Below are 14,694 nucleotides of genomic sequence, written 5' to 3'. Positions count from 1 at the left end.
GAGCTCAGCATTCCCGTCTTTAAAGTGGGAGGACACTCCTATGACCGCGGCGCCAGCCTGTGACAGGGAAGCTCGCTCCCGTGTCCTGCTCTTGCCTCTGCAACTCTGCCCGGGGTTGCTGTGGTCCGCCCCGCCCCCCCCAACCTTGGCCTCCCCGTTGCAGTGCAAGCCTCAGCCCACGTGGGGCCTCCTCTGCAAGGACCACCGACACCCTGCCCCCTCTCCTCCAGTTTTCCTCCCTCCCGGCCGTCTCGAGTGCCACCTGCTTCTCTTGGAGTTGGCAGTGTCCCCTGGCCCCACCCTGATGACTCACACCTGGAGCCAGGACAGGCCCGTGTGAGTTTTGGATGTCCCATCCCCACACAGGGCCTCCTGGGTAGCGCCCAGGCCTGTCTGCTGTGGTGACTGAACACCATCCACCCATACCTGGGCCAGCCGTCCTCCCTGCTCTGCCCGGATGCAGGAACCCTGCTCTGACACAATAAGGAAGGGGCCCGGGGAGAACTTGCTCTCCTCCCAGAGCGTCCACACAGCAGGCTCCTTGGGCTCTGTGAAGCCAAAGAAGAAGAGCAGGTCTGGCGCGTTTGACGGGGGAGGCCGGGAACAGGGGCTCTGGCACTGTGGGCCTCTGTGACCTGTGTTCCTTTCCTCTGCCGCCCTGACTAGAGGACCGGCCTACAAACACCTCGGCTCTAGGTATGCTGTGCAGAGTAAGTGACAGGAAGGGTGGGAAATGTCCAGGACGGTCTCGGCCCACAGTTAGGGTCCAAATGGAAACTGCTGGTGCTATGTTGTGGGGTAGAGGGGGGACTTGGGGTGCTCACGAGCTCTCCTCACCTGTGATCACTGTACCTACTTCCAGGCTGGCTCGAGGGCCAAACAAGGCAATGTTTCAAAAGCCTTTGGGGCACTGGGGTGGCTCAATGGGTTAAGCATCTGAGTTCAGCTCAGGTTATGATCTTGTGGTTCTTGAGTTCCAGCCCCACATTGGGCTCCTCAGTGACAGTGTGGAGCCTCCTTGGGATTCTGTCTCTCTCTATCTCTCTCTCTCTGTCTCTCCCCCACTCGTGTGTGCTCTCTATCTCAAAATAAACTTTAAACAAGGCCTTTTGTGTGGTCAGGGAAACAATAACTATCAATAAATATTAATTGAATGCAAATACCATTTCGTCCTGTGATGACTTACAAATACCCCATGAGGCAAATACAGTGACATCCACTTTTCAAATCTGGAAACTATACTCAGTAGTGTGGAGTTGCGACCAGCATCAAACTCAGGCTTTTCTATGACTAATAACTAGTTACCCCACCACAGCCAGCATCTACAGAGTACTTAAGGTGAGCCAGGCACTTTCCATGGATTATCCCACTTAGTCTCCCACTCCTGACGCTATGGGGTAGGTGGAGACTTTGGGTCTTCTCTGCTCTGGATGAGAAAACTGAGATGCAGAGAGGTTAAGCAATTTGCCCAGCATCACACAGCAACTAAGTGGTTGAACTAACTTGAACCTGGGTCTTGCAGACACCAAGGTCTACGTTTTTGCTCTGCTCCTAAATAGAACCCATGTATACACTATAATTATGCACATCTTTTCTCCGTTCCTGAACCACGACAAAGAGCCATCCATGGTGCTGAGAAGAATTTCTTTCCCTAGAATTATTCAGTCTTTTTTTTTTTAAACATAGCATCACACATAAGTAATTTGACTTTTTTTCCTCCTCCAAGTGACTCATTTGAACACTCCAGAAACTGTGTCTTCCAGAGACACAGAGTGATGTCTGTTTTCTCCCTACCAGAAAACCCTAAATATTTCCATCTCAGGGACCATATGAATAATTTTGAATGAATGAATACTCCCTTGGGGTGAATTCCTTTCGAAAAATAACCAGGTGTCACATTATCAGGCAAACTCCAGCACGGAAATGAGAACAGTGGCACTGATTTTCCGGAAGCACCCATCTCGAAGGCCCTGACACAAACGCAGGATTCAGGATTCAGGCTACAGACTTGCCTTATGGGCCCTCCAAAGGGCTACACTGTTTTGATGCTTCCACAAAGCGGGAGTAAACGATGTGCCTGATCTCCAAGCGGATAGCTGAGTGCTCATGGTGAATCTTCCACAGCAATCACTGTCTAGCGTTGTTACGAAATGAAATCAAGGCTACATGAAAGACCAGAGGGGATGACACCAGATGCCACCAAAGGGAAGCCCCCCGACCAGGCTGATGAAGAGGCTGCCTCTGAGGCAGTGACGCCCAGCAAGAGCCACCCGGCATGGGACGAATCGCATTTGGATTAAATACAATGCCAGGTGCGTGCAACTGGTTGCGGAAAAGATGGAAACTGTCCATTTAATCTGAGGGAAGTGAAGAAGCAAGACAGTGTTTGGTGATGAAGAGAAAAGTGAGTGGGGAGGGCAGCACTGATATTTGTTGAGCACCTAGTATGTGCCCAGCAGTGACTACGTTTGTGTAATCCTCACCAGCTAGACACTATGGCTCCGTTACGGGGCAGGAGTGGGGGGGAGGGGTAAGCTAAGGCTCACTGAGGTTTAGTGACTTGGCCAAGGTCACCGTGTCATGTACTATGAAAATCTTCCCAACAATCCCTCCCCCCGGCAAACTCAAACCCTCTCTCCCTTTACCCCAGACTTCTACCAAAGCCCCCCCCCCCCCCCCCCGCTGAAGGAGCGCCTCCACTCACTATTCTTTTAAAACATGCCTGCCTGGGGGTGCCTGGGTGGCTAAGTCAGTCTGACTGCGGCTCAGGTCGCAATCTCACGGTTCATGGGTTCGAGCCCCGCGTCAGGCTCTGTGCTGTCAGCTCAGAGCCTGGAGCCTGCCTTGGATTCTGTGTCTCCCTCTCTCTCTCTGCCCCTCTCCTGCTCACACTCTGTATCTCTCTTTCAAAAATAAATAAATATTAAAAAAATAAAAAAAACAAAACATGCCTGTCTCCTTCACTGTACTGGGATTCTTGGAGGCTGTCACTAGGTCTCTGCCAGTTCCGTATTCCTGTACCCAGCACAGACCCAGCACACAGTAGGTTCTTCTACTACATCTGGTTTTTGAGATGCTGAATCTGCTTACTGAAAATATTACATTTCCGGGGCGCCTGAGTGGCTCAGTTGGTGAAGCATCCACTGTTGATTTCCACTCAGGTCATGATCTCATGGGCATGAAATCGAGCCCTGCGTCGGGCTCAGCACAGAGCATACAGCCTGCTTGAGATTCTCTCTCCCTCTCTCTCTCTCTGCCCCTCCCCCACTCATGCTTGCTCTCTCTCTCTCAAGATAAATAAACTTAAAAAAAAAATTACATTTCCGATTTTAACTACATCTAACACCGTAATTTAAAAGAAATTCTACATAAGCCAACACCTGTGGTGAACCTGGCCCCCTTCTTGCAATTTTTCCCACTTGAATCAGAAAATTTTGGGGTGGGGCCCAGCCATCTGAGTTTCCACAAGCCTTCCGGGGACACTGCTGCCTACTGGAGTTTGAGAACCCTGCTTCTGCTCATACTCTCCCACCACGATATTATTATTATTATTATTATTATTATTATTATTATCAGCCTCATTTTATAGACAAGCAAACTGAAGCCGTGAAAGTTTGTGTTTTATTCAAGAAAGAGGCAAGTGGCCACGTAAACTCATGTCAGCTATTTATATCCAAGATGGAAGGCTTGGGTGTGCTTACCTGAATTATAAAGGAAGAAGACGGGGAGAAGGAGGAAGGGAGGGCAAAGCCCTCTCAGGGACATGGCAGGTGCATGGCCCACCTTCCACCACCCTCTGCGTCATCCCTGCAGCGAATTCACGGTGGCCTGTCCTCGGAGCTGGGCCCCCTGAACTCCTGAAGTATCAAAGGGCCACTCACTCCATTACTCTCACTTTCGTATTTACTAAGGCAAGAGAAGTCGACACATTTCTCAAACATTTCGCACACCCAAAAAATATGTTCCTGTAACGGATGGCGACAGATCTTTAGGACAGGTCCCGCAAGGGACCTTGACTCAAAACAGTCTCCTTGTTTGGAAAACACACATACCATCTCTCCTCCTCCCCCGAATTTCCTAAATACCCTTCGTGGGACGGGGCAGGGCCCCCTCACTGAGAAAATGGGGCCCAACTGCCGCCCACAAACATTCCCTCAGAACTTCCTCTTCTCGCACACCCCTGCTAGTTAGAAAAAATAAGACAAACTCCCTTTAACACTTTCCCTCAAATATTTGTGGTTAATTAATTCACTGTTAATCAGTTGAGAAGGGTTCTTTGGTACTTTGTAAATAGAGAGCAGCCCAGGCCTCAGCAAATGTTATTCTTAAGCGGGAGGCTGCCGGCTGGGAAGGGCCACCTTGCAGCAGCCCTGTCGCCCGGACCAGGCCAGGCTGCCCACTTTCCAGGCTGGACCCCGTGTCGGCCTCCGCCCGCAGCGGGGCCTCCAGGTGGGACCGGGGGCCCCCCTCTCTCATGGTCACACCAGGCGCTCAGTTTGCGTGGAAGGCTGAGGGGTTTCCAGTGAGTCACCGCGAGCAGCTGGTGACCGAGGGACGGTGTAAGCACGAGCTCTGGTTTTCTCTGCACTATATTTAGAATGGCACAGAAAATCCCATCCTTTGGTGTTTCCACCTGTTCAGACGTCCCGGAAGCTCCTCCACTACGTCCACCCACACCTCCCCCTTGCTGGGCCCTGCCCTGGGTCCCGTCTCCTGGCAGCTCCCGGAGTCTCCTGGTGGCCCTCCCTGCTTCCAGCAGCCAGCCTGTCACTCCCCACTTCAATTCCCTCATGAGCTCCAAACGTCCAAAGGGATTCATACCAGAGCCCCGAGCTTCGTAGGCTAGGGGCTTTTGCTCCTGTACCCCCTGCCCCCCTGGTAACTGCTTCTAAACTTTGGGATCCAGCGGAATCCTTAGGCTCAGATTTCTACCTAAATAAAACATAAGCACGTGATACTGTGTGTCCACTCTTTGCGCGTATGGTTTCCTCCACCTGGAACCATGGTTCTTAACCTTGGCTGCACATTAGAACCACCTGGGGTGATTCCAAAAGCCTCACTGCCCCCAGACACATCAAAGACCTCAGAAATTCAAGTCTCTGTGGAGAGAGGGCCCAGGTGTCGGTATTTTCCAGGACTCCCCAGTGACTGTCAATGGACAGTCGAAGTGAGAACCTCTCCACACCCTTTCTTCTCCTGGGGGGCTTCTCCATCCGACAAGACCCAGCCACCCTGCCAGCGCTCCAGGCATCGGGGAGCCCGTGTACCTCTGAGGCACCGTGCTCTCCTCGGCACACTGGACTTACAGGCTTCCTCTGTTCCAGTCTCCATCCACATCACTTTCCGGCCTCACTGGGTGGTGGTCCCTGCCCCCAGCCTTGGCCACCAGTCTCAGAGTTCCAGTGGCCACTCCGCTCGGTCCTCTCCACAGGGATGAGACCCAAGAGTACCCCGCTGCTGTGGATACTTTCATGTGGATGTCCTACTATGGGATGTCTAAAACATGTGTGGGGTGATGAATTTTGGATCAGAAACTCCTTCCTTCGTTCAGCAGACACTGGTGAGGTCTCCCCTCTGCCTCAGTCCTGGGCTCCACACAGCAGATGAGCAGTCGGTGGGGGAGAGCAAGGGACTAACACGACACGGTAAGACGGTCTCCTCCAGAGGACGGAGCTACCACTCGGGATGCTGAACGCTATTACGCAGAGGAGCACCTAACAGGGGATGCCTACTTTTTCTGGGGTCACAGGTCACTCTACCATTAGGACATCAGTTACCGTGTCCATGAGTTTGTGCTTGTAGAGCAACTGACCCAGGGCTAATGCACGGTTAGGAACGTTAACCACTGCCGACTGATGATGCTAACAAAGACCTCTGCATCAAAACCTTACGAAACAACGGGATGGATAAGATAGACGGGGGATGCTGTTAGACCCAGAACACACAAAGTAGAAACGGTTGGGAAATGCTCTTTCTGGGCCAGCCTGGAACTGTGCTGTGGAAGAGGAGACGGCTACTGGCAAGGTCCTTTCTCCGCTTCCTTCTTACTGAGCCCTGTTCTGTTTGTACCAGCGGATACGTAGCGAACACATGAGACTTCCCTGCCTTCCTTGCAGCTAGCGGTGGCCGTGTGATGCAGCGCTGGCAGATGAGACCCAGCTGGAATGTGCCAGGAGCTTTCCTGGTATGAGCCCAGCCCCTTCCTCTGTGTTGCGGCCCACGTCTCCTTCCTGCTTGGAACGTGAGGTTGGAGCTGGTACCCACAGGCACAAAAGCCACAAGCTAAGAACAGCTGAGCAAAACTGCAGAGGGAGCCCTGGGCAGTGGTGGCACAGTGGTGTCCACATGGCGGGGGAGAAAAAGATACGTGTCTTGTTCAGGTATGACGGTCAGGCCTCTGTTGCGTGACTGGTAGGAGTGTTTTCGTGCAATGAGAATGGGCCCCCTTGGCTACAGAGCCTCAGAACCCTCACCTCTAAAACAGTCAAAATATCAGTCATTAAGAGGGAGTAGAACAGGGGCGCCTGGGTGGCTCAGTCGGTTAAGCGTCCAACTTCGGCTCAGGTCATGGTTTCATGGTTCGTGGGTTCAAGCCCCGCATTGGGCTCTGTGCTGATGGCTCAGAGTCTGGAGCCTGCTTCGGATTCTGTGTCTCCCCCTCTCTCTACCCCTCCCCCGCTCATGTTCTGTCTGTCTCTCTCTCAAAAATAAATAAACATTAAAAAACTTAAAAAACAAAAAAGAAGGAGTAGAACGTACGAAAAGTGCCTAGCGCAGAGCTTGATGCACAGCTGGTCCTGCTCAGAGCCTTGGAGGCCCCAAGGTGGGGACACAGCTCACCAGCTGGTCTGCATGGTGGCTGGAGGGGGTTTCGGGGTGGGCAGAGTGAAGGGGAAGAAGTTTCCACCCTCTGCTGGGCCCTCTACATGCATTGTCTCCCAACAAGCCTTGGTGTATTACAGCACTGCCTCACCCATTTGGTGGATGAGAAAACAGAGGCTTGGAATGGTTCAGTAAGGTCTCTGCGATCTTGGAGTCACAGTCTAGTGGGGACAGGGACCCAGGCATTGTTTGCGCCTGAGCCCTCTTGCTGTCTGGGGTGAAGGTTCTAACAGTCTGGGGTGACGATGCACGGGATGCAGGATGGCAGTGTGCCTGAACACGTGGGGGCTGCAGCCTCACCCTGGAGAGACCATGAGCCCTTGAACAGTCTTTCTCAGCCCTGCATTTTTAAACCCTTTGTGTACCTCCAGCTGGCCCAGTAAATGCCTGACATTCTCCCCACCTATGCTCCATTTAAATTTAAAAGTTATGTTGGAAGAACGAAGGCTGTATATGTCTCTGCATTTATTCATGCCTGGTATATCATCCGTATCTTGTCATAAAGGAGGCCAGGCTTTAGAACCTACATTCTGGGTTCAAATCCCTCCTCCTCCGCATTTCTCAGCAAGAAGGAATAAAGCACAGATCACTAAGCCCATATCCACTTCTCCAGCCTGCACAAGACCCCGCCATGAAGGCCCATCCACACGGCTTTCTCCTACCAGGGAAGCCACAGTCACTTTCGTCTGTAGATGACCACCCAAGTCACACACACATTCAACTGGGTCCGTTTCTTGAATAAAACACCTCCCCTTTGGCACTTGCCGGAGATATTTCCAATGAGTCACTGGAAGAAACCGATAAACCAAGGAACTTAAAACAGGTGAATGTAAACAACCGGTTTTGAACTATATTTAGACACCACGGAGAGCTATGCCTCAATCCCAGATGCTATTCTGGAGACATCGAAAGGTGGGCTGTTTCTCGTCTCCTTTTACTCAGAAAAGGAAGCCTTTTTCCAAAGTTCCACAGTCAGGCAAAATAAGTCAGGCACCACAGGTTCTCGCTCCCACAGATGTGGCCAAGGGGGAGCTCGTAAGAAGGTAACTTGACTCCAAGACTCACAACAGAGACGTGAGACTCTGGTTGGAGGTGTTCAGTGTTTGCAGGGTATAATTAGTTATTCTTTGCTTTCAGAATGTCCCTCTGTTGTTCAGTTTGAAGATGGAGATGATGGTTGCGACAGATTTTAACAGAGACAAAGACAACGGGAAGAAAGGCATTCCTAACTTGGGCCTTCACACACTGTGGAAAGTGCCAAAGTTAATAATGACACCGTCCCCATCGTGAAAATCGGGTTAGTCCTCAAATATCACATCTCAAACAGCCTCACAAATATTACTGGGACCATTTGCAAAGCACCAAAGAACATTACAACCATAATAAGGAAGAATTCAGTCAACAGTCTCAGTTACAAGGACGCTCGCGCATATATGGCTTAAGAAGGGCTCTTGGTAAACCACGTTTGCAGTCTGGTATCCACAAAGTGCCCCAGCAAGCTTCTCAGCGTCTCTCTGTACTGATACGCTCTCCCTCCCTTTTGCAAGGACTCCTGGGCCCTGTCACTGCCCCCCTCTCCCTCTTTTCAGCAATGTCACTTAATTATCTATTTTCAAATCACATAAAATAGAAGCCGCATTGCTGGATCTGGACCGGGATAATGGATTTCTACATCGCAGTTGTGGAGAAATCACCACGTTCAGTCACAGGGAACGCTTCATTTTAAAGACTGTTAGGCAAAGAAAGAGCTAAGCTGGGAGACTTCCGAGCCATGAGGGAAGTCACAAAAACGATGAAGGCGTGCCATATTGAGTTAGGCAATAGACACGGCATTTTGACGGTTATGGTGGATTTTGTTAAGGGCAAAGGATCAAAGAATCGGCCTGGGGACGTGTGTGTGTGCGTGCGTGCGTGTGTGTGTGTGCATATGTGCCTGCATGTGTATTTATATGTGTGTGCACGCATGTGTGCGCACGTGCACGTGTGTTTGGGGTTTTCTTGTGTGTGACTGCGTGTCCTTTGAGACTTTGACTGCTCTCCTGGTTTGAAATGCTTTGTAAACGTCTTGTGGTTAAACTGGGGTTGAACTGTACTTGCACCGACTACATCACAGCCATCGGAAGTCCCTTGGGAGAAGACCAGGGCCCATTTTGTACCGAAAGTGCTTTATAAATGCAAGAGAGGATTCCTTGGCCTGGGGCAAGTTCCTATATAAACAGATTCTGACTTTGGTTTCTTTCAGTGGAGATTTCTAATCAGCCTGCATTCAATCCCAGACTCAACAGAAACTGCTGGTCAGACATCTTTTTTTTGTTTACATAATGATTTTTTTTTTTTAACCCAGAAACACTCATGGAGAACATCTCTTCCCAGTGTCACTGCAGGATTCACAAGAGAATAACAGAGGAGGAGAGGTGATAGGAGAGGGGGTTCCCAAACTGTCAGGCACCGGCCGGCAGCGCGGGCCCTGTCCCCCCAGGGGTACTCACCATGGTCGTGGGCGAACACCAGCAGCTCGAGCCCCACCAGCATCTGAGCCAGCTCGTCATAGCGGCCACAGTGCTCCCCGGCTCCATGGGACATAAAGATGAGGGCCCTGCGGGGGTGAGAGGGAGCCCGGTTAGGAAGGTGGTGGACCACTTCAAGTCAGCTTGAACTTGAGCACAGAGCTTTCGTGACACCAGTGGGCTGGAGATTGAATCTCCAGCTAAATGCATGAGGGAAAGGGCACTGCTCCAAAATGCTAGGCTTCAGGGTGGGGTGTCTGGGTGGCTCAGTGGGTTAAGCATCCAACTTCGGCTCAGGCCATGATCTCAAGGTTTGTGGGTTCAAGCCTTGTGTTGGGCTCTGTGCAGACAGAGCTTGGAGCTTAGAGCTTGGAGCCTGCTTCAGAGTCTGTGTCTCCCTCTCTCTCTGCCCTACCCCACTCATGCTTTCTTTCTCTCAAAGATAAATAAACATTAAAATTTTTTTTTTTATTAAAAAAAATTGCTAGGCTTCAGGCCTATATGGAATGGAGCTCAAATTCCGGCTCTCCTGTGAACTCTCCGGCCAAGTACCCATCCCACGATGCTTCACTCCCTCGCCTGTAAAACAGTATCTCCCTTGGCGGAGGAGCAGGGCTCGTGAGGGTCAAGGAGCTACTTTATGCCAACACACCGGGCACAGCGCACGTGGCAGCTTCCTCCAAGCCAGCTGCCCAGGCGACCCAGACCTCAACCAATCAGGACATGGCCTGTCTCGGGGACAGGCAGGTGACTCGAGCCAAGCTGGCTGGGTCCCATCAGAGCGGACCCTACAGCTTTGGCCCAGGTAGGCAGGAGAAGGCACCCTCAACTTCCCGCCAGGTGTGAGCCACAGAGGCTGTGTGCCTCAAGGGGCTCCAGTCGTCCAGCAAAAACAGAGGATGAGTCAACCCAACAGAAGAGAGCCATGTAAAGAAGGGACCCCACGTCCTGATATTGTTGCTTGAGTCCTGAATCCAGCCCGACCTGAAACCAGCATTCTCCCCTATCCCCGCCTTCTGCTATGCTGTTGAGGTAGGTCACTGGGTTTTCTGTACTTGTGAGGAGAAGAACCCTAACTGACATACAGCTCTCCATGTTTGTGTGTAATAGTTTATTTAAACACCCATCCTTCCACAGGCAGCTGGAATTTGTATTCTCTTCCCCCCTTATCTGTCTGGCAAACTCCTCCCCTTACTTCAAGACCCAGCCTGAAGGTTCCCCTCGTCTGTGAAAGGTTTTACAGCGCCCAACTGGCTCTGCGAAGTCTCCTCTCTCCTCAGGGATCCTGCAATCCCTCTGTTAACGCAAGGACGGGTGCTGCTTTCTGCCTCCCTCCACCACCAGTTATGACCTTCTCCAGGACATGCAAAGACGTCATGTCTCCCTTGCTTTTAGCATTAGTAGATAGCACACTTTGGGGCTCATGGTGGAGATTCTGCAAACGCTGTTTTGAACGAACGAATGAAGGCTGCGAGGTGTTGAAAGAAACGGCTGTATTTTGCACCTATGATCTGTGCAGGAGAAGCCCCGGGATCTGGAAGCAGAGCTTGGCTGGGCACCCCGTCACCCCGGAAAGCCTTCAGTGTGGCAGGGTGACTCTGGGACCCAAACACTAGCACGACCGTGCTGTGACTCATCCCAGCTTCTCCACTAGCCAGAGTTGGCCTGGCCATGGTGGGGGTTGATGAAAGGGCATTTGGATTCTCAAACAGACAGTTGTCAAGACTCATATTCTTGGTATAAGCCCCATAGGATGCTAGATTCCCCTTCGGGCCAAGAGTGAACGCTGTGAGCAACACCCATCCAATTTCTGCCAAAAGTGAGGGAGGGGGAGGAGCGGTGGAGAGGGAGTGGGGCGGGGAGGAGTAGAGATGGAAGAGGGGGAGAAGGGGGAAGGGGGGAAAACAGCTGCCATCTTCCCGAGCATTTACGGTACGTCAGTTCCTCCGTTAACCCCACACACGAGATTTCTAACCCTTACAGTCGTCTGAGGCTTTGATTTCTTTGTAGCTCAGAATGCAAATCAGAGAAGTTAAATTTATTGCCCAAGTCACACAGCAAATACAGATCACAGCACGTGACTTCCGGCTTTCAGGTCTCCCACTGGTCAGCCACCAGCGGGCTCAGAGCACAAGTCACCCTGTCCCTTGCCTGCCTCCACACTTCTTATGGCCACCTCCCCCACTTACCTCCCTGCCCTCACGAGGGGCCGGCAGTCATTCTTTAGCAGCGCCTGGTGCTTCCCGCCTCCGGACCTGGGGCCTTGCCAGTCCCCTCTCCCGAATGCTCGCCCCCAGATCTCCCCTGGTTGCTCCTCACACAGACATCACCTCGAAGAGGCCTCTTCTCCACCCCACCTGGGGTGGCCTCCCTCCCTTGGGCCTTTCTGACCCCCACTGGCCCCTCACCACACAGCACATTCTGCCATTATTTGCACTGGTTTGTAACTGCACATCACAGTTTGCCCTTGTTTTGCAATTCATTTGCTTTCTTGGTTCCTGGCTCTCTCCTCCACTTCAAGTCGGCTCAAGAGTCCAGGAGGCGTGTCCACCTTCTTCTGGCGGAACCAGTGCTGTAGCCCAGACCCCGGTGGCACTGAAGAGGGGCAGGCAGATGTATGTTAAGGGAATGAACACCTCACTCAAAAGCCCGTTTCTTTCGACAGCTCCACTCGCCAGGTTGTGCAGGGGCAGAAGTGCACGGGCTTATTTCACCAGGCTACACGTTTTATTCTTTGAACAATGTGCAAAATACCAGCGTTAACCTCATCTGCCTTTGGCATCTGTCCTCTCTGCCCGTTTCCTAAAAATGTAAGAGAAACATTTCACACCATCTCCGTTGCTCCTCGGAATATCTGGCCACCTGCTCTTGATCAGACATTACTCTGGGCGGATTACACCTGTCCAGCTGACGCTTCTGGGGTCGGCTGGGGTGTTTCCCCTCAGCTACTGAGGGGCATGGCCGGAACCTCTAAATAGTCCTCTCCCATCTGCAGAAGGGCTTCCAGAAGGGATGACACAAGCACTTTCACATCCTTTGGGGATGCGGCAGCTGCTGTATTAATTCAGACCACAGTTAATGCAGACGAACAAGCGATCGAGCTGGGTCAGCCACCCCCCCCCCCCCACAACTGCAGTCAGGGCCGGCTTGGTGGCAGAGGCCTTCAGGGTTTCCCTTAGCACCCAAAGCAGTGGCATAAGGCACTGTCATTTTGCCTGGGATTGCTTGTTAATAGTCTACCTCTGAGATATGATGTGGAAAAGTACTTGGCCTCTGACTCTACAGAAACTTCTTCTAATCCAGTGGTTCTCAACTTTGCCTACAGCTTGAAGTCGCCTGGAGTGCTTTAAAAAATGCGGAGGCTAGGTTCTGCCCCCAGAGAACCTCTGGGTTTAACTGGTCTGGGGCAGGAAAAGCTCCCTGGTGGTTCTGACATGCAGAAGCACCTCCAGTCATCACAGTGCACGGCTTGGGCAACCGTACTGCTCAGCCAGTGGCAAGAATGCAGCTAATGGCCTGGAGGCTTACAGCCACTTTGGAGCCACTTATCTGCCCAGGGAACATGCCGGGTAAACCACATGTTCTATCTGTAGAGATATACAGGCTGTCAGAGTTCGCTGCTGCCTTTCCTTTGGAAACAAAGTGAACTGACCTACTGCAGGGAGCAGAGGCTTCTTCCGTCCTTGTCTGCATGGATGAGGCAGCACCTGCAGGCTTAGCCCCCTCCCCGCCCGCCCCCCCACCCCCGCATCCCTGAACCAGACCAGCCATCTCAGCAGACACACGTTTGGACAAGTGGCCTCTTTCTGGTCTTCAGCTGCCCCCGTGGTAAGTGGGGTTCTGCTTAGTTTATGCATTCAGCTCTTGCCTGGGCCCCAGTTCTGATAATTGGGTCTCCCCTCCCCCTCCCCACACCTACTTGTTCCCTGGACCCGAGTCTTTGTTCTGTAGGATCTGTCTGGCAAAGTGAAAATCAAATCACATTACTCCTCTGCCTTAAACCCTTCAGAGACTTCTGGCTGCAAGAGAACAAAGCTATTGCCTCTGTGATGACATCCTCACCTCCCCCCCTCCCCTCTGCCTGTGGCCTCCTTTCCAACGCTCAGACATGCCAACTGGGGTGCGCTGCTAAATGTTTAACAACTGGGGTGGGGGGTCCCGGTTTGCCAGTTTCCACAGTGTAAACGCTCTCTCATGGCTGACTTCAGGTTAATGTGCCGTCACCGAACACAGACTTGAAGGGCACGCAAACCACTAGCAAGCCCACTCCCACCTCAGAGCCTCTGCCCCTGCTGAGGCATCTCCTGGGGACCCCTCCCAATCTGTGCACGATGGCTTGCACTGCCGTGTGGACCTCAGGCCTTCTGTGACCACTGCAGTGGAAAGAGTCCCTTGAGACTTGTGACTGTCCAAAACCACTTGTCCACCACCAGGTTCCCTTCTGCCCCCACCCACCCACGCAGCTGGAATGTGTTCCACGAAGACAGGGGTGTCGTCTACATTGCTCACTGCTGTATCCTCAGCCAGGGAAAATGCTGGTGCGCAGCAGGAGCTTAGTACGGATTTGTTGACAGATCGGAGGACCCCTGTGGCCTGGATCCCTCCGCCCCCTGCAGCCCCCCAAGTCGGAGTTCAGGCCCAGGGGCAGGGGCCTTGGGAAGCCAGGTTTTCCTGGCCTCGGGTTTTCCACTGCTTCGTCCACCTCACCTGTCAGGTCACACCTGCTCCCCTTGTCAGACCTTCCTCCCCCCACACCCCCACATACCTGCTGTACGTGTGGCCACTGTCTGCTCATCTGCTCCCCTGTCACTGGCCCGCCCCCAGGTCCCACCCCTCGCAGCACCCCCACCTTGTCTCCCTGGACACCCCCAGCCACACCCCCAGCCGTGTGCATTTAGGCTTTGTGTCTCTGGGGGAAGGGAAACCCCCAGCCCGAGACTGTCTGATGGAGTGCCCCCTCTCACCGCTGGATGCTGACCTCCACTTGGAACTTCTTGTCTGGGGTTTCACAAGCTGTTGTGATTATATTTCTGCTCTGAACGCAGCCAGCAGTAAGGAACCGAGATGTGGTGAAATAAACACCAAGGCTGCTGGGAGGCTGTCAACAGGACACAATGAAGCCAGGATGACCGGGTTCGAGTTCCGGCGTCACCACGCGTGGCCCCACACAAGCCACCCACTGGCTCCCAGCCCACACTTGCAGGGTGGCAGCAACTTGACTGAGGGCGTCCAGGAGTACTGACTCACAGCTTATCAAGTGCCAGGCGCCGGGGACCCACAGAGGGAGAAACAGCATTGTCCCTGC

At 52.6% G+C, this 14,694-nt stretch overlaps 1 protein-coding gene across 5 annotated transcripts in view; it reads right to left on the bottom strand.

The window, feature by feature from the left end:
- The window catches only part of MGLL (monoglyceride lipase), a 162,283-nt gene that overhangs the window by 66,759 nt on the left and 80,830 nt on the right, over positions 1–14,694 (bottom strand). For 4 of the 5 annotated variants that reach the window (XM_019430941.2, XM_019430942.2, XM_019430938.2 and 1 more), the window contains exon 3: positions 9,372–9,478. The exons of the other annotated variant lie outside the window; for it this stretch is intronic. In XM_019430941.2, coding sequence (XP_019286486.2) covers positions 9,372–9,478 — 107 coding nt within the window. The remainder of the gene's footprint in view (positions 1–9,371; positions 9,479–14,694) is intronic. 5 annotated transcript variants of the gene reach the window in all.

Source organism: Panthera pardus, unplaced genomic scaffold (genome assembly GCF_024362965.1).
Source record: "Panthera pardus isolate Hobbes unplaced genomic scaffold, ASM2436296v1 HiC_scaffold_8, whole genome shotgun sequence".
NCBI classification, from domain to species: domain Eukaryota; kingdom Metazoa; phylum Chordata; class Mammalia; order Carnivora; family Felidae; genus Panthera; species Panthera pardus.
The sequence above is the reverse complement of the archived record's forward strand: the minus strand, read 5'-3'. Positions and strand labels throughout refer to the sequence as shown.